At 45.6% G+C, this 24,989-nt stretch overlaps 1 protein-coding gene across 6 annotated transcripts in view; it reads right to left on the bottom strand.

The window, feature by feature from the left end:
* Positions 1-12,115, bottom strand: part of MAP4K3 (mitogen-activated protein kinase kinase kinase kinase 3) — a 103,448-nt gene extending 91,333 nt beyond the window's left edge. For all 6 annotated transcript variants that reach the window (XM_086631823.1, XM_086631822.1, XM_086631824.1 and 3 more), the window contains exons 1-2: positions 11,980-12,115; positions 2,470-2,527 (exon numbers count right to left, since the gene is read on the bottom strand). In XM_086631823.1, coding sequence (XP_086487949.1) covers positions 2,470-2,527; positions 11,980-12,093 — 172 coding nt within the window. In that variant the 5' untranslated portion in view covers positions 12,094-12,115. The remainder of the gene's footprint in view (positions 1-2,469; positions 2,528-11,979) is intronic.
* Between the last annotated feature and the right edge of the window lie 12,874 nt (positions 12,116-24,989).

Here is a 24,989-nt window from a genome sequence, read left to right as displayed (position 1 = left end):
GAGTGCACGGGTTTTGTAGGTAAGTTAAAGAGAGAAGGTGAGAAAGATATCAACTGTAAGAGAATGATGGCAACGAATATTTGACAACCTTTTTAATTATTTTTTTTAATTCATGTCAAGTGCTCTTTTGCAGTTCAGTATTTTACACTGGGGGTCCTCTGAAATAATTCTTAAGTCATAACAGCAAATTATAGCTAGTCTGGTATGTTATTTCCAAAGAAGTTCTTATGAAGTTTAAGTACTAGGCATACATAGTTCACAAAAAACACCAACTAATTCTTACTAACCTCAAGGACTTCATAGGTGAAACAAGCCTGAACATCTAAAATAATAATTTAATTTCACTAATAATTTAAGAGACTTTATAAGCAATTTGAAATAACAGAAGAATTCAAGGTATGCCAAAATTCTCCTTTTAGTGTACTGCTATAGCACACTTCAGGATAACGCAAAAGAGCTTTTAAACCAGAAGCCAAAACTATTGTCTAAAAAGTTGAATATAGACACTAAGCTCATATTTGTCAGTTGTCACAACCCAAAAATCACTTCTGAAACATGACTGTTAATAAATTTCAAATGCAACAACAAATTCCAACAGAACTGGCCAAGCTATTACCTAGGAAAACATGTTTTAAGTTTCTCCCAATACATTAACATACTCCTCACCTAACCATTTGATTATTTTTAACCAGATATCCGATCTTCACATGTATTTTATTTAACTGAAAGCAAATTTCAAACCACAAGCTGCAAGTTAACATCACAACAGACTGTCGAGTATCCGTGGTGAATTGCTGATGGTTTGCTGTATCCTGACTAGACCTTTACACATGCAAACACTGAAGAGCAAACAAGAAATTATTTTTACATACAACAGGTTTGTCTGTGAAAGGACATTATTTCTCCAGTATTTGACCAGTGTTTTCATTGCATCCAAAATATTAAAGTAGCCTAAGCTTTAGAGTAAGTGCCTAGACATTATTAACCCTTAGTCTTCACACTCTCCCCCAACCTGCAAAACTTGCAAAGAAAACCAGTGCCACAGTTCTGGAACATCTGGAAGCTGTGAGTCAAGCCTTTACTGTCACCGGAATCGACAACTACAGAGAGAAACTAAGCTCACTGAGCAAACAGAGGGTAGCTAAAGTGCATTCTCTGTGCACCACTCAGGTATCCAAAGGCTGCCAAACTTAACTGCAAGATGCCAGCTGTTATCCCCATGAGCACAGCATGAGGGCACGTTACCCCAGCTGCAGCGCATCCCCAGGCTCTGCCCACAGCACAATTCTCTGAGTCCTACTCAGCACAACCCATATAACACTCTTTAACCAAGTCACTTCATGCTCTTCAGAGTGGAAGTAGTCAGCCAAGTAAAAAGTGGCATTATTCTAAAGGTTGACATCATCTGAGTCTGCTGAGCCCTATGGTTCTTTTCCCACTACACCAGTCTCCTTCCCTGTTTCATCTCTACAGTTCTATAAGGAGACACAGCATGTCTGCTCATCTTAGCTGGACTAGTAACTCACATCACGCACAGCCAAATACCTCCAGCAATAGAACTGACATAAAAAGCCCACGCAGCAGAACTAGGCAAGATAATCTGACAACACAACTTTCAATGTGAATAAAAGTAGTGCGAACATACATTTTGGAACTACATAGTAATATACTGTCTGGTCTTGAATTTTTAAATGTGCATGCGTTATATAAACACAACACTTCTAATCACTTCCCGAATTGTAAGAGAAAATATGGAAGAAACTAGTAACTTCTTTTCCTTCTTGCCTGCATAGATCTTAAGGATCAAATCAGGTAGTAGTTGAAATATTACCCTCCCGCTTTAGCCACAACATTAAATCTTGAAATGGAACACCAACAGTTACAAGTTAAACAAAAAGCCTGGACGTTTTACTTCCCAGATTATTCTACTCTTTTTCAACAGGAGCCTTATTAATTGAACAGCACTTGCAGGCTGGTAACTTATTTGTAGGACATATGTGCTTTGTGAAATCGCAATGTAAGCACAGTTCAAGCATAAATCTAGCATACAATGACATCTTCATGAGAATCGCCATGAGAATTTCAGGAAATGTACTCAATTCCCAGACACTAATGCTCACCTATTATAACAGCCTTCCTTCTTTTTATTTCTCCCTCTCTGCTTTTTCCAGGTGAGATCTTTTCTACCTTGCTGTCTTCCTCATTTATTTTGTTCTATACAGGTTTTTGTATCACATGGGTTGAAATTTTAATCAGCTTTCCTCTAACTGTTCTCCAGTTACATTTTTTCCTCACATCTTGTCATGCTTATATTTTTCAGAACTGTGTATTTTGTTCTACACTAAAAGGCAACAACGACCCCTTTTTTCAATAAGTGGACTCAATTGATTTTGTACAATTGTACATGAAAATATTTCAAGCATGAAAATATTTCGTCTCCATGGCCTATTTCAGTTAAGAACCACTTACCTGGTTCTAGTTTTATTACTTTAATTGCTGCTAGCTCACCCGTGTTGACATTTCGAGCCTACAAAAAAAAAAAAAAAATTAGAGAACAGAACACAGCTTTCCATTCTCAACTCGACATTCTCTGACAACATGAAGTAAAAGAGCAACTGAGATACACCAGGGCCTAAAACAGTGAAGTCACTTACCAGGTTTTGTTTTGTTTTGTTTTTTAAGCAAAAACAACCTCAGGAAGAGACAATAAATTAAAACATCTTATATATTTATGTTTCATGCAAGGTTAGGATTTTTTCTTTTCCAAATACACCACGCATTCATTTTCCATTGGGTTTACAGCATATACTTTCATTAAGTAAGCATTATTATTGAGTTTCGTTACACCCAAACCACTTATTTAAAATAATCCACATCTGTGCTTAATGACAGTGAACCAAACAGTAAGAATTCTGTAGCTAGCATGCTCTTCTCCAGTACACATTTGTAGGAAGAACTGTTCAACAACACCTCTCATTCTGCATTTACTTTCTAACAACAAAGCAAGCTATCTCAAAAAATACTCCACTAGGCAGCTAAGTGGATCTGAAGCTTTAAGCATGCTCAGGAAGCCTTGCACTGTCACGCAACAGTCCTAAATTATGCATGTCCTAACTATGCTGTATTTCCGTATTAAAATCCATCAACAAACGGACCACTGCAAAGCAGTTACAACATACGTGGATCTCACAACAGATAAGCAGGGCCAGGGAGCATCAAGTGCTGTACCCTGCAGCGTATGTGACTGCTTACGGGACGCACATGAGAGCAATGCAATGCTTCCTGCATTCCTGCTTCCTTGGCAGCAATTAGACAGCAGGTTAACTGCATTTTGTACAGGGCTCTGTCATGCTAAAGCCTACATTCTACTGAGCAATCAAGCGTGCTGGGTTTACAGGAGGGGCTGCAGAAGTGGCCTCTGTAAGTAGCTGTGAAAAGCTTAATGTGCTGGCCTTATGTGATGGGGGTTTGGCAGCACAGGAGGGGCTGCGGAAATGGCCCCTGTAAGGAGCTGTGAAACACTTCCCCAGCTCCAAAACTGATCAGACCAGACTCTGGCCAGGTCAGGCCTTCCCCATCCCCTCAGATCAGCCAGTCAGCGTCTCTGCAAATGTTCTACTTAAGATGGGGATAAGGCAGCCCAAACGGAGGCTGGACCTACACTCAAGAGAGAGGGGAGGCGGGGCCTGGCCGCAGGCCTCCCGGGTGAGTGGCTGCCCATGCTGGGCCACTGCTAATCAACTGGAGATGGCTGCAGTGGCACGGCTTGGAGAGCTCCAAAGTGCCCTGCTCCCAGGGCACCTGCTGGGAGGAGTTCTTCTTGCCAGGACTGCTGAGGTTTGTCAAAAGGACTGAGACCTGAAAGAAATGGCCACACAGATACCAAGGACAGTGAAGATGGAACAGGAGGAGGTGCCGGAGCTGAGATTCCCCTGCAGCCCACGGTGAGACAGCAGGTGGCACCCCTGCAGCCCGTGGAGATTAATGATGGAGCAGAGATCCACCCGCAGCCCGTGGAGAACCCCACAATGGAGCAGAAATGCCTGTGCCTGAAGGAGGTCGTAGAGAATGGTCTCTGTGAACTGCTGGAGACTGATGACGAGGCAGAGAGGCATCTGAAGCCTGTGGAGAACCCCATGCCAGACTGGGTGGCAGCTCCCTAAGAAGCTGTGACTGGGGAAGAAGCCCGTGCTGGAGCAATCTGATGGGTAAGGATTGCATCCTGTGGGAAGGATGGAGGAGTCTGTGAGAAGGGGATCCACTGGGCAGGGGAAAAGATTGTAAGGAGCCCTCCTCCTTTAAGAAAGGAGTGGCAGAAACAAGGCGTGATGAACTGACCTGCAATCTCCCATTCCACACTCCCCTTCGCCACTGGGGGAGGTAGAGCAAGCAAGAAGGGAGGGATGGGAGGGAAGATGTTTTTGAGATCTGGCTTTGTTTCTTGTTATCTTCTCTGAAGAAGGCATCAACATTTAAATTGATTTGTCACCTGAGCTGAGTCTGTTTTGGCCATGGTTGGTGGGTGATCCCTCTCTGTTCTCATCTTGACCCTCAGGCCTTTTGTTACATTCTTCTCCTCTGCACAGCACTGAGGAGGAGGAGTGAGAGAGGGATTTCATGGTAGCTTAGCTGCCAGCTGGGCTAAACCACAACATCAAGGAAGCTAAATTTTTAAAAAGCCTTTAAGAAGCAACATAAATTATGATAATGATTTCTCTTCTAGAACTGTTGCATTCGACTACTAATGGAAAACTAAGGAGCCATTTGCCCAGTGCTTTCAGGATACTTCCACACCCCCGGACCCAGCTATGGGGAGAGGGCAGCAAAGCTGCACCTCAGCGCCAAAGCAGCAGCTTCTGAAGGATGCTCAGCTACAGCCTCTCCTTTCCCCAGGGTAGTCTCAATACCCAGAGCTGTACTGTGCTAGACCACCGCTGCACTGAATCCCATGCCCACTCTACCCTCTACACAGGGCACAGAAGGCGAGACCCGTCCTGCTCTTGCTTTTCCCTTACCCACTTTCAAATCAAAAAAAGGCCAGAAGTACAGAACTTAAAGATACAGATAGGTGTCCACCTTTTAAGCTGCTAATGGTCTCATTTAAGTCACTCCAGGAGCTCAAGGGCTCACACCTTTTATTGATTGGCCATGAGACTCACCAAACACTAAGGTATTGCTTCTTAACATAGTACCTTGAGCAGTAGTACCTTAAGCGCTGGCTGCGGAATCACAAGTGGAAGAGAAAAAAAGCCCTAAGACTATAAAAAAATAGCCAGCAGTAAAGTCTGGAAATGAATGCATTTGGTATTCCTGTGTCCAGAGGTCTAACCAGGTCATTCCCAGAACACCTGATCTCAAATCTCTCACTGCTTCTTGGTGTGGCAAAGCTCTTCTGCAATGCTGGGCATACTGGCATTCACAAATAATTTGCAGGCAGATGGTTACAGATAGATCCTGAGACCAGTGGGAATCCTATAAAGTCAAGGAGTAGTCCAAACTTGATAGATAGTGGAAAAAACTGTCAAAAATCCCAAATTTTCTCTGGCAGTGTTCCCTGTAAGTCATTATTTGCCCACCCCACCAATGGCAGCAGTGTCTCCACTCATCGCTGTATGGTGGATCAAAGACACAAAGACATTAAGAACAACAAAAATAGGAGTTCCTTTTATCTGTACCAGAGAATGAAGGCAACACATGAGAAAGTGGCACCACTGAAGCATGAGCTAGGATTTTTATTCCTTATTTTTTTTCCCAACACACTCTTTTCACAGTGAGAAACAAACACAGTGGCAAGATGCTAATGAATCAAAGGTCAACATTTTTTTACCTCCAAGATTAACAAGAAAAATTACTGAAGCTTTAATGAAGACCTGAGATCATCAGAGAGTCTTGTCAATACTTAAAGACATGCTTTGGGGCAACTTGTCTCTCATTGATTACCTTACTAGTACAGCTGTAGCAGACACAAGGGAGATCCTGAAATTATGCATCCTGCACGCCACTGGGATGTGCAAGCCAAGCAGGAAAAATTTCACAGGCTTCAGGGACATAGGTAGTCCAACAAAGAGAGTTGTGGGTTTTTTTTTTTATTTATTTTTGACAATGCTGTGTCCAGCTGTCAGGAATTTGTTTCTCTGACTACGGCTCCACAGGTCACTCTGCTCTGCAGACTGCTATGGCAACTGAAGCAACATAGAAGGTGTGTAGGAGCTAATGACAGTTTTGGAACAAATCTGATTAAAACATATGAAGATACTCATCACAAAGTCTTACGTGATGATGCCAAAAACCATCACATTCCTACATGAATTGTTGAACAAAATGCACATGAGCAATTTCTAGACAAGTTGCTACTCTTCATGGGACAACTGGTCCCAGGGCACAGACAGGTTTCCTGACCCAGATTAGCTCCACTCTTCAGGAAAACACATCTAACTATCGGCTTCCCAACCCTCTCGCTTCCAAGCCCTATAGTCCTCCCCTTCAGACTCTCTCGAACCCACAGGACTGCCCAAGGAGTTGATTCAGCTCTCCGAGCCAGCAAAAACCCACTTGCCTCTCCTTTTTTGGCGAGTTTTCTGCCAGGTCAGCTAACCGTGCCAGCCGGGGATCATGCTGAGTGCCAGAGATAAACACGAGGTAAGCAGCAAGACAGCCAGGAGCAGGGTAGGGAATGGCCCCTCTCAGGCAACAGCAAGCTCTTACATCAGTTCAGCCCATCCTATGAAGTCACAGCCGTAATTAACAGGAATTGAACTACTAACAATTATGCTAAAAATAATTAGGTTCCACATTCTGGTGGCAGGTGTGATACCAAAACACGACAGCTACAATTTTAGAAAGCAACGCTTTGATAAAGGTGATGTTAAACAAAAAGATCTGAAATGAAGGCAAACAAAAATCCCTAAGCAAGGCACGGATTCTTGGTTAAGGAACCACGGTCACAGAAACTAGGCCCTGTAGTAGTCAATCAGCACAGTAAAAACAGGAAGGCAAAACATCCACTCCTCTCTGCCTGACTGACAAGCTTCAAAAGATGATTAAAGTTAAAACAGACAGCCTTCAAAACACAGACATTTACTCTTAGTGAAGTCAAAAGAAGTTTCAACAGCTGTAAGGTCAATCCAGAAAAGAAGGAAGACCAGAACACCTAACAAACAGCACACAGATAAAAGGCACGGTTTCAATATTTCAGAAGCAGCAAAGCTGTAGAACTACTGATGCCTTACTGGATCACCTCAGTAAAGAGGAGCAAGGGCAGGCACACAGAGAAGAGATCTGCGTGTAGGACTCTGCAAAACAGGAGACTCCTCAGGTTCATCTGTTCTGGACACATTCTCTTCCAGCAACACACAGGAGTGCTATCAGAAACCAGAGACTCAAACCTAGTTGACAGCAGAAAGCAGGAACAGTCACCAACTGTTGCCAGAGATACCCACAGAATCATGCTGAGATACATGACTTCCCTCACCAAAACCAATGCCCATGCAAAGGGCTGGGGAAGAGAAAATCAGGCATTTTCTTTCTTTAAAATGAGGTATCAAGCAAAGCGCACCCTGCTGAATTCTGCGTCTGCGTTTGTTAACTGGCTGAAGCCAAAAATGACAAAAAGAACTGAAATAAGGCAGATACCTTTGCAGGAACAATAATCTCACTAATTATCAGAACTATTTGAATTTCAGTAAAGAGGAAAGTAAATGAAGGGCTTTTCTTTTAGTAAGATGCTGAAAGTCTTTGGAAGGTTCCTCCCACACTAAATGAACGACCTGTGAGATGGCAAATGTAGTTCAACCTTTATTAAACCAAAGCAGTTATTTCCCCCCACTCCATCTCCCCAGGTATGCCATGATACAAATTAATCATATGAACAAAATAAACGGACCTGCAATTGCCTCAGAATATATTTTGAATCTATGTGCAGTTACTACCAAAACAAAGCTATTAGGATGGAGGCAAACAGGAAAATCATAGCGGTATTATTAATATTATTAATTAAAATTCTCTGTCAGAATACCATTTGCAGCACTTGTAAACCCAAACCCCAAAAGAACAGCATAAATTACAGAGGGTTTGGGACTATGGACAATTAGAATGGCAATTTCATACCAAGAGGCAGAAAAGTCTTTCTAAATGAGATACAGAGTAAACAGAGACCAAACTAAATTAAGCAACCACCTCATTTAACTCTAGGAATATTTCCTGAACCTGAGCAGGACAGGACAGTGTCTCTTTTTCACAACCCAAAAAACCTCCTCTTTTACACTTGGCTGACCATGCTACATAATTAAATTCTTTGCAACAGTGAAATACAGAAACGATTTGTACACCAGCATAAATAATTTTCATTCTTTCCAGCAGGTGTCATTTTGGACAAGAATATTTGACAGAAACAGAAGGTTAAACTCAAGAATCTTCCTGACATGTAACTGCAAGCAGAAAAGCAGTTTTGCTCTCAGTCTCTAAACTAGACTTTAGATGAAACTGCATTACTTGGCAAGTAAGTTTATTGAGATACAGAAGACAAAACCATACAAACGAAAACGTGATATGCAACACTCAAGAACACTCAACTCCAGAAAGACACTATTAGCAGATCATGTGTCTGTGTTTTGTTACAGATACATCAACCATCCCACAAAGCAGAACTTGATTTCACCATTAACATTAGCAGTCTTGAGAGAAGACATCTCTGGACAAGGGAACTGATTTTAAATCCTGTGTTTTACTTAAACTTTTAATAAGAACTTTGTAATATCAACATTTTAGCGACCTATCATGGCAACATAGCTTCACTGAAAAAAAGTTCTAAAAACCCAAACATCATCTCTCTTTCAGACCTTCACTGAAAACAGCATTGTGTCCAATGTTTATGTCCCCAGGACAACATTAAGAACTAAGTGATCCAGATGAAGCTTCATCTCCTACAACAAACCTGCACTGGTGCTAGTTAGAAGAGACACATTATTGTTGACTGTGCATATTTGACAGAGAGCTAACGGCATGAACAAGTTACCCACTACCTTTCTTGTGATTAATTTGTTATTGTCTTCTCCAAAGCCTCTTTGAAAGCTGAACTTGGGTGTGATGGCAGATAATTATAAAATATTGGTTCAAGCCAAAAATCCATACTTGTGCACTAGCATGTTTCCAGGTACCAGCTAAACAGCAGGACTCATAGCAGCAGGATCAAGTCTGACCCATATCCTCGTTCCTTTCAAGACTCCGTAGTTCAGTCCACACCACAGGCTCTTGCTTCAAATTCAAAAATCCTCAGAGGAGAGATTCTGCCTTTTTTTTTTTTAGATACTTTTTTTTTAAAAAAACCAAATCAAATATTTAACCCATGTCTTGTTGTACCTCAGTTCAACTAAAATGGAGCAAGGAAGTAGACACCAGTCTGCTCTGCTTTCAGCTCCTCAACACTTTGCCAGGAAAGCAGGTTATAGAAAGGTCAGCATTTAGCAAGAATGTCAACATATCAGGATTGTCATCTTATCAAGGCAACAATCTCTACCTACTAGCAGCAGAAACAACTCCCTACACACATCTCCCTGCTAAAGAGGAAAAACCACAATTTACAAATAGTTTGAAGCTGCCCGAGTACATCCAGTGCTTGAAACCACTCTGCTGAAATCCCACCACTGATGAGCACCATCATCACATGGCTAATCTCAACTTCACACAATTATTTAATCAACCGCAAAGTTCACCTACAGACAACAGGATGAAGCGAATGAAAGAGGCTTTATGAAACCCCTCACAAATTTAAGATAAAACCCTAGTAAGCTCTCTATGTGGATGACACATAGGACTGTACTACTTCCTCTTTGTCACACTAAAGGTAACCAGCTTGCTTTATTATTTTTGGGCTACTTTCATGCTCCACTTTGAAGGCACCCTGAGCAAGACCTTGCCTCAAAATGAAACAGGCAATAATCCATCCAGGAGAAAAATCATGTCTCATTTTCCCTACATTGTCTAATCATAAAGCACTCACCTCTTTCTCATCTAGAGGAAATAAATAATTGTAATATCAGCCTAGTGTATCCTGGTCCTGATATATCACCTTCTATCTCAGCTGTAACAGGCAGATTGTAAACATAAACAACTTCACTTTGAGGGAGAAAAGACCTTCTGTGCCTTAAACAAAAAAAAGTCACAAGCAGTGCCAAAGATTGGCCACTCACAGAGCACGAAACTGAAGGCTACTGCAATGTAAAGACAGTAATAATCAAGAAAACCTTGACAAATCCAATGAAACTTAACAGCTTCCAGATGCATAGTAGTATTGAAAAAGCAAATATTCACTCTCTGGTTCAAGGTAATGTCTTTAAAATTAAACCGTAAACACAGATGACTTGGCTAATCCACATCCATCAAAATCATGTACAGAATACTGAAAAAATCTGATTGGTAAGATATCACAGAGTCAATACGCCAGTTAAAAACTGCAACAGAAATTGAGCTGAGCACATCAAGATAAGTTTGGAGAAAACCAAAAAAAACCAGAGCATAAGACAAGTAGACCTGGATAATTAAAACACCGGCGTAGTACACAAATACTGAAAGAAAGCTGGTGAGGTGGAGAAAACACAAAACCTCTTTCAATTAAACAATTAATAAATCAGGGAGTCAGCACACTAAGAGCACAGTAACAATAAGATTTAGGTCTTGAAACTTTCGTAACATTTAAGAGAGCTGAGATTAAAACAAAATCGCCCCAACCCAAACAAGACTTCATTCTAGGCACATTCACTTAGAGTCAACGGCAGCATCAACACCAGTTCTGTGCACCTCAAATTGCGGAATGGCTCTAAATATTTCCCTACAGTTCTGCCTACCAATAAAAGTTTCCTTAAACACACCCACCCGCCCTGTGACGACAAAAGCAGGCCAGAAGACACTTAGACAGCACACGGTTAAAGTGATGCTTCCAACAGGCTGCATGCGACAAACCTAAATTGTCCCCTCTGCTCTGCCACCACACAGGAGCAGGTAACAACCAGTGTCATCCTACCTGAGAGACAGGCTGCCGCATCCCATCAGGCAAGAGTTCACCTGGATACATAAATAACATACGCTGCAGAGCAGAGAAAAACGTCAAGTGTACTATAAAGCCCAAAAAGCTAAACTTATGCTCGGCTGCTGTTGCTTTAGCTTTGCTTTTCCTACGTTTCTGAAGTTAGGACAGGATCACGAAAGACTCTGATCCTAACAATACCTTTCCTGACTCCCCAGGCCCACGTTTTACAGACATCATCACAAAATTTACCATATTCACTGGTACTTACACCAAGACAGCGACGGAAGCAGTAGCCAAGACGAACAGCCCTGCTCGCCTTCAGGCACAGCACTTCAAGAGACATTTGGGCTGAAAACGAGCGACTAAGCGTGCACCTTGTGCACCTTCCGCACCTCCGCAACCCCCGGCTCAGTCTGGAGGGGGGCCGGCCACCCCTCGGGCTCTGCCCATGAAAGAGACGCCCAAGCCGGCACCCAACAGCGGCAAGAACCGGCTCCCCGGGCGCCTCCGTGGCCGCAGCCGGACAGTCACGGTCCCACTCCGCCAGCTCCACGGCGGCAGCAGGGCCCGGCCGTCCCCAGGCGCCGAGGCGGGCACGGAGGATCGCCCTCTCGCACGGGCCGGCGAAGCCACGGACGCGGCCAGGCCGGCGGCAGGCAGCGGCGCGTGGAGGGAGGCCCCGCGACCAGCGACCCCTTCCAGGACCGGGGACGGGGCAGATCCCACCAGGGGCGCGGACGTGAGAAGACCTCGCTGCCCGGGAGCCCCCTCCGGTGTCGGGAAAGGGGCGGGGGGAGGGGGGGTGCGTCGCTTGCCAACAGAAGCTCCTCTCCCCTCCAAGATTTTGGAGAGAAGGGCTGGCCAAGACCCCAGACGCTGGGCAACGGAACCCGCCCCCGTGGGAGGGGTGAAGAGACGGCATCCGCCACCCTCCCGGGCCGCGGTGCTGCGTCTACCTTGTAGACGTCGCCGTAGGTGCCGCTGCCGATGCGCTGGATGAGCTCGAAGTCCTCCTGGGGGTTGCGCCGGGACAGGTCGCACACCCGCCCGCCACCTCCGCCGCCGCTCATGGTGCCAGAGGAGGCTCCGCTCGGCGGTAGCCCTCCGGGCTAGGGGGGGAACCCGACACCGGCCCGCTCACCGCTTCCCCCCTGCCGTCTCCGGCAACATGGCGCCGTGCTTCCGTACCGCGCAGGTGCAAGGATCACCGGGGGCGGGGGGAGCGGGGCGGGGCGGCCCATGCGTCTGCGCAGGCCGGCACCGAGCCGGGCGGATGTTGCTGCGCATGCCCATGCCGGGAGCGACGTTGCCTCACTTCGCTCTGCGGGAGGGCTGGCGGTGGCTTCCGCCCGGTTCTCCCGTCTCGCTGCCCTGCCTCGCCCTGCCCTGCAGTTTCCGCGCCCGGCCCCGGGTGGGCGTGCGAGGAGCGAGCCGTGCTCGGCACCTTCCTCCGCCTCCGCCGTGCGCCGTGATGCTGGGCAGAGCGCTGGAGCTGAGCCTGTGCGCTCTGGAGCTGCTGGCGCGGCGCTTGGCACCCACCGCTTTTACGAGACCCACCCGCGGCAGTACCGGCAGCACTTGCGAGGGCGCTCGGCGGCCACCCCTGTCGCTCTACCCACCCCCCACCGCCGCCGCCTCCGGGCTGCGCCGGGTTGGTGTTCGCCGCGCACGCCGGGCTGTGGCGGATCCGCTACCCGGGCACCGACTGCCGCTTCGCCAGCCGCCTTCGCAGGGACGAGCGGCGCGGCCGGTCGGAGACACGCCGCACTGCGCGTGCAGCCGGGGACTCAAAAAGCCAGACCGTGCTCGTTTAGCGGGATTCCCCGCGAAAGACCGCACCGAGCATGCAGCCGGCACCCGCCAGAGCCAGCCCCTTGGCACGGGAACGGCGATCCATCTCCGAGCCCACACATGCAGCTGAGGACGCGCAAATTCACCAGCCCCTGTGCATGCAGCTGAGGACCCTTCCTCAGAGCCAGCCCCTCTGTGCGGGCAGCTGGGGCCCCTGCAGCACCCGGAGCCCCAGGAGCGCCCCCCGCTGTCCCTGTGCACTGGAGACAACCTCCTCTCCCCTCTGGTGCCCAGCTCTGGTCTCTCTGGCTTGGGTCAGGGCACTTCCCCGTACCTCAGTGTGTGGGAACCTAGTGCTCCCTGCCCCGGTACACAAACTGGGAACTCCTTGAGATCCCAGCATTGTTCAGTTGCCCACAGCCTCCGGTGCCAACTCCCACAGGAGCTCCTGGGCCCCTTGCCAGCTGCTGTGAGGTATCTGTCCTCCAGCAGGGAATGGGAACCATGCATTAGGGATGTCCCTATATCTGCTCCATGCTGTGCACCTGTCAGCCCCCTGCACCACTGATGTAGCATCTGTGCACACCCATCCAATGCACCCTGGCTGGGTAACGTGTTCCCCTCATCCATGGGACTGGTCCCCCTTATTTTGTGACTTTTTGGAGTGTTCTGCATGCCCCCATGGGATAAAGCATGCACCCTCTCTCCTCTTACACCAGCACTGCCAGTTGTACTTCCGCTCCCATCTTGCACAAGGGCTTCCAGTTGGGTGCTTGCATCCATCCCCGGCCATGTCCCCCACTCTCCCTGTGTGCGGAACAAGTGCCAGATGTCTGTGGGAACCCTTCATCCCCAGATACGCCAGACAGCTGTGGTAACCCTTCTCCCCAGATGTGCAACCCCTGGAGTGTGGCTCTGCAGCATGTGGGTCCTAGGGCACCTCATGGGCTCTGTGCCAGTGAACGACACATGGCTTTTCCCACCATGCTCCTGCTGCCAGTGACTGATAGCGGGACACGGCAGGGACTTCGTGCCCAAAGATGCACTGTCTGCTTGCCACCCCTGCCTTGCCAAGGATGTTGGCATGGGGGACCATCCTCTCTGCTGAGAAGGTGCGTGAGCATGGGGAACTGGGCATGGCCTCATTTCAATTTGTGGTTATCAGAGCAAAGAATGAGCTGAGTGGGTTGAGCTCTGGCAGGTGTAGCAGTGATGGCTGTGAAATTGCATAGTGTCTGTTGGTGCATTTGTCCCTCCAGCTGCGATGGCTGAGCATCCCTGTCCTTGGCTTCATTTTTAAGACTTTTGCTCTCACAAGTAAAACTGTCTCAAACCTGCCAGAATCAGATTCAGGCTGCTGTGATTTTTTCCTGCCATATAATCAAGGTTTTCGGGGCATGCTGTGCTGCTTTTTGCTGTGAAAGAGCCAGGACAGGTGGCAGGCGTAGATTAGCTGGATGGGGCTACCACAGATGCTCCGAGAGCCGATTCAAGGGGACTGGGCTCTGTGACAAGCTCAGGAGTAGCAGCAGCTCTGAGTGAGTTATGGAAGGAAATGCCAGGGCTTTTGAGTTCTGTCTGGAAAGGCTAACGAACATCCTGCTGGGGAGCACCAATAAACTCCTTGCTCACTTGCTCTTGTCACTGCCTTCGTTTTTGTCTCAAAAGAGGGGAAATGAGTTATAGTTGTTCCCATGTTATATCCTTGCCAAGTTCTGCTTGGGTAGAAATGGTTATGAATGAAGCAAGCGTGGTTATTTTACCCCTTAAATTCTGCTTCCTATCTGCAGCAGTTGCCTGCGTTTCCTCTGTTCTTGTAAAAACAGCATCGGGTTTCTCCGGGAGTGTCTGTGTCTCTTCTCCTTGGTAAGAGAGACAGATGGAGCTAGAGATGTGCCCACTGCTGCCTTCAGAAACAGGCCAGATCAAATGGATATCGGGCATCATTTGCTTCCCTAAGCTTTGGGGTGACTTCTCCTGGTTACTCTTTTTCCTCATATTCCTTAGACATGGCTACGGTACGACAGTTGAGCTGTACACTGCATGGAGGCAGGCTGATCACCTCTTCAGCACTGCTCAGAAAGGTCAAACAAACTCAATAAAACCACATTTGGTGTTAAACATTTTTGTGAGTTCAGCCAATGCTCTTGCTTTAAGAGTTCTTGTGATTGCAAGGGATTCACTGTGACATTTGTCTGCTGTGCCTCCAGGGATCACAAGCCCCAGCTGTCGTCAGTGGCCCCCCACAGCCACAGAAAATACCTTGGTGAGGCTGGATGCCTTGTTATTTCCAGCTGCACTCACAACTTTTCCATCCTGCTGCTGCTTTCTCAAGCTGAAACACTACTTTGTGCTGTACAGCCCTAAATCCTGGCCACTGCTTGAAGCTGGGGCACTGGCTCCTCAGCCAGCATGCATTGGCAGGCTCCAGCGGGTGACACCAATGCAATTTGCTGTGGTTGGAGATCTCTTCTCACCCCTCCAGCATCCTTCCATGCCAGATGAAAGGGTGTGGTGCTGAATCTGCCAGTGCTGCAGGGGAAAGACATGGCCTGAGGCCAGCCCATCCGTTTTGCTTATGGGACTGGAGCAGCTGTGAGAGGGAGGGTGTCCTTACAGAGGCCACAGAGCACCTACTTGAGCCCAATTGGAGCAGACATGGAAGCAGGCAAGTATTTTCTGTAATGATGAAGGCTGCCTTGGTCAGGGGAAGAGCTGCAGTTTGTGTCAGTCCCAGGGCAAGTTGGTTGTGCCCCAAAGAGGGCGTATGAAGGAAAGTCTAAATTTAGAGGGCCCAGTTGGCTCCAGATGTGGGAGGCTCAAGTACACAAGTCCCATACTGGTATACTCCTGTTGCAGTCACTCCTGATGTCTGCATGAGAGTGAAGAGCTAAGCCTCAAACTTTTAGAGAGGACTCTAAGAGTGTAAAAACGCAGCACTGCAGCCCTGACATTTTTCTGCTCTCATCAAGCATGAGGCTTTTACATAGTCCTTCACAGAAAAAAAGGAAATAAATCTTTCCAGCATGATGTTGACTATCTGAAGACTTGGCTTCTTCCAGACTCTCTTCCTTTTTAACACTGAGATCCCCTGGCCTCCCCTGACCGCAGCCAGAATCTCTTGGGTACCACTTCCTTGTGGCATCCCACGACAACTCCCATCTTTTCTGGGATGCCTTTTACCGGTTGCATTCCTATTCAGCTGAGCAAGCCCAGCTCCACCCTCCCAAGCACCCAGAACCCTGGCTCAAGGAGGGGCACCCACACAGAATGGAACCCTTTGCACTATATGCCTAGTTCATCTGTAAGAGGCTGCATGGCCTGAGACTCCTTTTTGAAGCAGCCACCTCCGTGGTGTCACACCAAGGAGCAAGGTGCCAGCGTCTCATGCTGGCATTTGTTCTGCAAAGAACACAGAAGGCAAAAATGCCTTTTTTTAGGGAAATGGTGCCCCAGGGCAGCAATGGCTGCAGGGGCAAGGTAGGGCACATCTCCCTGGTGTTTGCCTTTGAGGACACCAATTGCTGGTTCAGCATATGGCAACTGGAATCCAGCGAGACCCCTGCACTGCCTTTGACATTTTTTTTCCCCCTTCTCTCACCAAAAATAAAGTTTGAGTGAGGTCGAGCCCATCTCCCCTCTCCTTCCCTCTCTCCTGCAAGTTCTGTGGCTCAGTCAGTGCTGCCACCAGCCATCATGGGCTGCTTGGGACAAGTCAGCAATGGCCACTTACCAGCAGGCAGGGTTCCTGCCCGTGATTTTGCATTAGTCAGAGCATTGTTTCTCCTGCTGTAGCACAGGCCTTTTCTGGGAAGGTTTTGTCTTTGCCGGGAGAGGCACAACTACAGCATGAGAAGATGAACACTGATTGCCTTTGTTCAGCAGCCCAGTAGTAAGCATCTCCCCATGTTTCTACATCTCTATGTGGAAATACTCATCTGTGTCTTTCAGAGAGAAGCAGTATCCTTTTGAAAAGGGAAAGGGGGGAAGAGGAGAGAAGAAGTGAGATTCCCATGTCATAAATAGTGTTTTAAAAGTGCTGCTGGCCATCACTGGTAATCCTATAAGCCCAAACACCCTCCTAGCCTGCCAGCTGAGTGCAATTATACCCTGTCAAGTACCTGATTAAAGGGCATTAATTCCTGGGCTAGCAGTGTTTTTGGGCTAGTCATGCACTCCACTACATGTTTTTTTATTGTTTAGGAGGACTACCTTCTCCAGGCAAAGGCTGGGGCAATAGGAGCTCCTGCCTAGGTGCTCACCTTCAGGCATGTGTGGAGAAACCTTTTGGCTGCTGCAGCATCCTGTGAAAGTTCTTTCCCTATGCAGGCTAACTAAGAAACACCTGTGGCTCGTTACACTGGGAAAGTTGCCTTGAAACAGGTGCTGTAGCATTCAGCCAATCACTCTGGGAGATGGATGGTCAAGTGACCAATAGCCTTGACACATCTAGTAAACCACGTGACTCCTGACTATTTAAGGCAGGGCGTTTGTTCCTAAGGGTGAGGCATTTCCTCCTGAAGCCTTGGAAGAGTGTGGGCATTCCTTAGAGTAGAGCCTAAAGCCTTTGCATTAGAACATTGGTCTGCTTGGAGCTACCTGAAGCCTTCCAGCTGTGACAGGCATGTCCTGCTCTTTTTCAGACCTGTTACACCTCAAGAGGAGACAAGGCAAGCGGCTCCTCAGGCCACCAGCTCACCCCATAACAACTTGCTGTGATACCTTCGTGCCTCTGATGCCACATGTCGCCAGTTGACTAGTACATGAGTTGACAGGGCCTAGGAGAGAAGCTGCCAGGGTTTCAGTGTTGCACAGCCTTTTGGTACTGGCAGCAGAGGAATGACAACCTCCTTGCAAAAATGTGGAACAGTAAGCAAGCCTGCCCAGGGAGACCACTGTGGGGTCAGCCCAGATGTTTGTGAATCCATCACTCTGGCTACATCCCATGGCACTGTTACCCCACAATAAAGGGGTTAAAGTTTTGTGTAACAGTTTCATGAAGGGTTCAGTCGGCAGTAGGTGATTTACACATACCTAAAGAAACTAACAAGACGTCCATCCTTGAAAGCTGTCAGCAGTGATTAAAACAGAGACTCTTTATCAAGAACTGTCTGCCCTTGGAGGGAACATCCCAGAAACTGCAGAAACTTTGTTATCATGTTTTTCTAAACTGTGAACATGCAGTGACTTGGGGGAAAAGGTAATTCCGGCAGGGGGAGATCGCGACCACCGACTCACGGACCACCTACCCTAATTACACCCCAGACCCAAAAGAAAGGGGCGGAGGAGGAAAACTGAGCATGCGAAGTAATTTACATTAAAAGCGAGAGAAAATTAACCAATTGTTTAAGAATATGTAAATATGTTATGAATTATGCATGATTGTAGTGTATAACTAATTTTCTGTCCAGAAGCCGGTGTGCACGCTAGGAGGAGAAATCCCCCGTGCACCCAGTGCTGCAATAAAGAATAACTGCTTTCTAAAACTTAAAATAAGTCTTGGAAATTTCAGTTTCCTTTTCAGGTATCAGATTTGGCGACCCAGATGGGACACTCTCTGTTCGGCTGCAGGACCCACCGAGAACAGGACTCCCTTGGGCGCCCCCGGGGATTTCCCCAGAGGGACTCCTCGCCTCAATCGGATCACTGCGGGAACAGACAAGGACCATCTTCCATCTTAGAAAAGGTATTCTTTTTGATTCTTTTGGGCTGGGGACCAGTCCATTAAGGTAGCTCTCTGTAAGCTGTACGCAAGATAGCGTATACCGGGCAGCTAGCACCTCAAAGGTATACTTTGGTTATGGGAGCGATTACAATTGTGTGTTCCAGTCCCACTCGGGGTAGCTCTCCATAAGCCGTAAGTTGAGACTTGCGCAGGACAACGTATACCGGGCAGCCAGTGCCTTAAAGGTATACTTTGGTTACAGTTGTGGGTTCTAGTCCCACCAAAGGCGCCTTAAAAACACTTAAGTGACTACAATTGTGGGTTCCAGTCCCACCGGAAACCATCTGGAAGCTGAAATATTAATTGAATTCTCTGTGTGTGTTTGTGTGATTTTAAGAGTTGTATTAATTGTTTGTATGGTTGGATTTTTTTGTGGTTGTAGTTGTAAAACTTGTTTTTGTTCTGTGTGTGTGTGACTGAGATGTACTTTTAGTATAAAGCGAGTGCAGAGTCTTGATCAGTGGTTCTGTCCTCCCACGAGGGAAACAGCCAGAGATAGACGAAATGATAGAAAATAAGAGTGAACGTGTTATTTTAATGATAATTGGTTATATCTAGGAGGCGTAATTTTAATTCCAGTTGTTTGTTTGGTAACAACAGGATTGGGATAATAATAATCCAGCAAATAATGGGTAACCAACAGAGCGGGGAAATTTTAAAAAAAGAGTCCATTAGGATGTGTCTTAGCACATTGGAAAGATATTCGGTGTCCCCCGGGACTAAATGTAAATAAGAAAACTTAATTAAATACTGTAACCAGTGGTGGCCGTTATATAAATTGGAAGAGGGGGAAAAATGGCCAAATAATGGAACTTTGAATTATAATACGCTATTGCAATTGATACTGCTTCTCAGAAGAAATGAAAAATGGGATGAGGTGTTATATGCTGATATGTTTTTCACTTTAAGAGATCATCCTGAGTGGCAAAAGGAATGTGGTATAAATTTAGCCCCTAAAGACCCCTTTGTTTTGGCACTAGAGAAAGATAAAAAGAAGGAACAAGGAGAGCTGAAACAATGTTGTTCAGCATGTAGTATTGGAGAAAGGTGTTTGAAAACGAAAGATCGGGAAGGTGAGGAAAGGATTGAAGATTATATATCACCACCTCCTGCATTACCCATGGGGTTTCCTGATGGGAACAATGGGAACAGTAAATCAGGAGGGGGAGCAGTGGGGGGATCACCACCAACACCAACCCTGCATCAACACCAACATCACCCCCTGCATCAGTGCCACCACCAACACCTCCTGCAGCAGTGGGGGAATCAACCCCGATTACTGCCCAAACACGTAGTAAAACAGGACCAACTCTCCAGGCACCACTTAGAGAAGCTATGGGGCCGGCAGCACCGATGACAATTAAGGTCCCTTTTTATATGGGACATTTGGACACCTGGAAGGAAGAGGTTAAAAATTATAGAGATGATCCATTAGGAATTATCAAAAGATTTGAATTCATAGTTAAAAATCAAAACCCAGACTGGAAAGATATAGATATACTGTTAGATGCAATGACTGAAACTAAGAAAAAGTTAATTCTAAAAACAGCCCAAACTCAAGTGCAGGCTCAAATTACAGCCGGAATGCTGGCAGGGGGAGTCGATCAGTATGTTCCCCTGATTGACCCACACTGGGATCCGAATGATAATACAGACCAGCGCACATTAAAGCAATATCAAAATTGGATAAAATTTGGATTAGAAAACGCGATCCCAAAGGCTGTAAATTGGTCAGCACTTTATGCCGTAAAGCAAGGGCAAACTGAATCCCCCACAGAATTCTTAGACAGATTACAACTGGCAATGCGTAAATATACTAATGTAGACCCCTCATCTGAAATAGGGCAGCAACAATTGGTATCGTTGTTTTTGGGCCAGTCATCAGACGATATTAGAAGAAAACTCCAAAAACTAAAAGAGCCTGAAGTGCAGAATTTAGAAAAATTAATTGAAGAAGCATGGAGGGTGTACAGGAACAGAGAAAGCAATGAAAGGAGAAAATTAAGTAGAGCATTAGCCACAGCAACAATCTCAGCATTACAACGACAAAGTGCAGGACCCCAAGGACCCCCTGGAGGCAGAGGCAGAGGAGGGCCTCCCCGGGGATCTCGAGGGAGTTTCCAAACAACATTACGATCAAATCAGTGTGCTTACTGTGGAAAACAAGGGCATTGGGAAAAGGAATGCCCTAAATTAAAGCCTGAGGTGGTTGCTGAAGCTAAATGACGGGGACCTGGGGAATCTACCCTGGCGGATCCACTGGTTAAATTAAAGCTAGGGAACCAGAATGAGGAGGTAGAATTTTTAATAGATACGGTGCCTCATATTCTGTATTGAATCAAGAACTAATACCTGTAGATCATGATTTTGTAACTGTAATAGGAGCCACTGACCAGCAGAAAAAGGCTTTCTTTCTACAGCCAATTAAATTTCAGATTGGAAAACAAGTAGGGATTCACCAATTCCTTTATTTACCAGAATCTCCGAAACCTTTACTTGGACGGGACCTGTTAGAGCAATTGGAAGCACAAATAATTTTTGAAAAGGGTAAGGTAGAATTCAAAGTAAAAGATGATCGATTAATTGAAGTCTTAAGTTTGGCTATGATCCAAATTGAAAAACAAACTAAGGGTACCTCAGAGATTGAAGAAATTTTAGATCAAGTGTATCCAGGGGTATGGGCTTCTGAGATTCCAGGTAAAGCAAAGAACACTGTACTGATAAAGGTGGAAGTAAAACCTGGTTCTGGTACAGTTAGAATAAAACAATATCCTTTAAGGTTGGAAGACCGAAAGGGCATAAAAGAAACAATTGAAAAATTCCAAAAGTTTGGGTTACTGATTGAATGTGAGTCAGAATAAAATACCCCAATTTTACCAGTAAAGAAACCAGATGGGAAATACAGAATAGTACAAGATTTAAGAGCAATAAACAGAATTGTGGAGAATCTGTATCCAGTAGTAGCAAACCCGTACACTTTGTTAACCAGCCTGAAAGAAACATATGAATGGTTCACAGTTCTAGATTTAAAGGATGCATTCTTGTGCCTCACCTTGGTCCCTGAAAGCTGTAATTTATTTGCTTTTGAATGGGAAAACCCCGATTCGGGACGTAAAACTCAACTCGCTTGGACAGTGTTACCTCAAGGATTTAAAAACAGCCCTACAATTTTTGGGAACCAATTAGCAAGGGAATTGGAACTTTGGGAAAGGCCTCCAGGCAATGGCATTCTTTTACAATATGTGGATGATATTTTGATAGCTACAGAAAAGAGAGAAAAGAATGGACTGTGAATTTATTGAACTTCCTTGGATTAAGTGGTTGTCAAGTGTCATTACAGAAAGCCCAAATCCTGCAGAGGGAAGTGATCTACTTGGGATACCTGATTTCCAAAGGACAACGACAGCTCGGAAATGAAAGAAAGGAGGCCATCTGCAAGACTCCAGAACCGACTACGGTAAAGGAACTTGGAACTTTTCTGGGAATGACAGGTTGGTGTCGTTTATGGATTCATAATTATGGACTGTTAGTGAAACCTTTACACGAACTACTGAAAGACAATCAGAAACAACTAATCTGGACTGATGAGGCCAAAAGAGCCTTCAAAGAACTAAAATTAGAACTGATGAGAGCCCCTGCTTTGGGCTTGCCAGATGTGACTAAACTTTTTTGGCTGTTTGCATATGAAAAACGAGGAGTGGCCCTGGGAATTTTAGCCCAAAAGCTGGGACCCTACAAGCGAGCAGTAGCATATTTTTCCAAACAATTGGACGCAGTCAGCAAAGGATGGCCAGGATGCCTCCGGGCAGTGGCGGCTGTCATAATCATTCAAGAGGCTCGCAAGTTTACCCTAGGGCAGAAAATGATTGTTTATACTTCCCACACAGTAATTTCTGTCTTAGAACAGAAAGGTGGACATTGGTTAACACCGTCAAAATTCTTAAAATATCAGGCGATCCTGATGGAGCAGGATGATGTGGAAATCGTTACATTTACAATAGTTAACCCTGCCTCTTTCCTGAATGATAAACAGGAAACCGACCCCATCGTAGATGACTGCATAGAGACAATTGAAACTGTCTATGCGAGCAGACCGGACCTGAAAGAAGAACCACTGGAAGAAGACGATCATACCTGGTACACAGACGGGAGCAGCTTTGTGAAGAATGGAGTCCGAATGGCTGGATATGCGGTGACAACAACTGATCAGGTAATAGAAGCAAGATCTCTCCCAAAAGGTACGTCTGCACAGAGGGCAGAAATAATTGCCTTAGTGAGAGCGCTGGAGCTTGCTGAAGGACTGTGAGTAAATATATGGACAGATTCAAGGTATGCCTTTGGTAGTACATGCTCATGGAGCGATCTGGAAAGAACGAGGACTTTTAACCACACAAGGAAATGGTATTAAACATGCCGATATGATACTGCGACTTTTAGAAGCAGTCCAGCGTCCAACAGCTGTGGCCATCATGCATTGTAAAGGACATCAAAAGGTAACACTGACAAGGAGGTGGGTAACGAATTGGCTGATCATAAGGCGAGGCAAGCAGCGGAACAAGGTGAGGTATTAAGTTTGATCCCGGAAAAATCCTTATCACTACCTGAAAAGGTTAAATATGATGAAAAAGATAAAAAGCTTATAAAAGATTTAAAAGCTAAGGTTAATCCATCAGGATGGGCAACAGTAGAGGACAATCGAATAATAGTTCCCTTTAGAATACTATGGATGTTGATAAAAACTGAGCATGGCAAAACTCATTGGGGAACAGAAGCTTTATAGAATTCTCTCTCTAAGCATATAATAGCACGAAGTTTATTTCAAACTGTAAAAAATGTGGTTAGTAGATGTGAAACCTGTTTAAAGAATAACCCAAAGGTAGACAACTGGGTAAAGTTTGGAAACATTGGCAAAGGATGTGTTCCAGGTCAAAATTGGCAAATAGACTTCTTGGAATTGCCTAGAAATGGGGGGTATATTCCCTATTCAGGCCTATTCAGGCCTATTCCGGATGGCCTGAAGCATTTCCCTGTCGAACTAACAAAGCCCAAGAAGTGACTAAAGTTTTGCTAAGGGAAATCATCCCTTGGTTTGGAGTCCCTGAAGTAATTTCTTCAGACAGAGGGCTGCATTTTGTATCGCAAGTAGTGCAATCTGTTAGTAAATTTTTAGAAATTGACTGGAAATTGCATACACCTTATAGACCCCAAGCAAGCGGGCAGGTGGAGAAAATGAATCACTTAATAAAAACACAACTAAGCAAAATTTGTCAAGAAACCAACTTCAGATGGGATCAGGTCCTTCCAATTGCCTTATTAAGGCTTCGAACTAAACCAAGAACTAAGGAAAAATTGAGACCCTTTGAAATCTTATATGGGAAACCATTTCAAACTAGGTATCAAGGGCAAGATCTCAGTCAAATTGGAGAAATGGGCTTACAACAATATCTGATAGCATTAGGAAAACAATTGGAAGAAGTAAACAAAGTAGTAATGTCCACCAGGGCACAGGGATTAGATTCTCCAGTGCATACATTCAAACCTGGAGATTGGGTTTACATTAAAACCATTTCAGGCCACCCCCTTGAGGAGAGGTGGAATGGACCGTTCCAGATATTGCTGACAACCTACATGGCGATCAAGATCAGAGAACAACCCGCTTGGATTCATTACTCCCGGGTGAAGAAAGCGCCTGAGGAACAATGGACAGCAGAAGCCACAGGACCAACTACAATAAGACTGACCCGGTGTTAATTGTCACCGTTCTGATAAGTATGATTGAAATGGTAAACACTTCCACTCTAAGTTGGCCATGGTCTCACACCTACCTTAAGTCCACAGGAAGTATGGGACCATCTTTGAACTTAAATTTAGCTACTGTGGTTATGCATGGAATGCAAATATACTCAGAACATGAGTGGGGCTGGGACAAGGACAGTGAGGCTCCCCTCTTGATGGGAACAACCAGAGAAGGGATCCAAATAGGTTGCCGAATGATCAATGGAACCATCCATGAGAAAGCAACTCAAATTACTGTAGAAGGAACCAATAATTCTGTGCTCACAAAGAATCTTTGTGCCCTTGAAAATGAAAAACTAGAATGCTGGAGCAATTTTATATTAACCCAGCCTGTCTTTATAATTTGCCTCTGGAATACTCAGAAAGGTGATAGCACTCACATTTAAATTAACTACACTATATCCCTTGGAACACAGAGTGTGGGCACGAAAGAGTGAGAATAAATGGCAAACAATTGACATCAGCACGTGTTGTGCAAGGGCAACAAGGATTCATTTGTGAAAGCAATACCATCAGAGGTCAAGACATCTGTCTTTACACTGAACAGAATGTTTGTCATTTTGAGATACATTCTGACGAAAAACCTAAAACTGTACTTGCATATATAGGTAACGGCTGTGTTTGCATGAGAACTTCCTGTAATTCCATTTTGGT

This window comes from Tauraco erythrolophus, chromosome 2 (assembly GCF_009769465.1).
Source record: "Tauraco erythrolophus isolate bTauEry1 chromosome 2, bTauEry1.pri, whole genome shotgun sequence".
In the NCBI taxonomy this organism is placed as follows: Eukaryota; Metazoa; Chordata; class Aves; order Musophagiformes; family Musophagidae; genus Tauraco; species Tauraco erythrolophus.
Note: the sequence above shows the minus strand (reverse complement) of the source record. Positions and strands in the feature narration are given on the sequence as shown.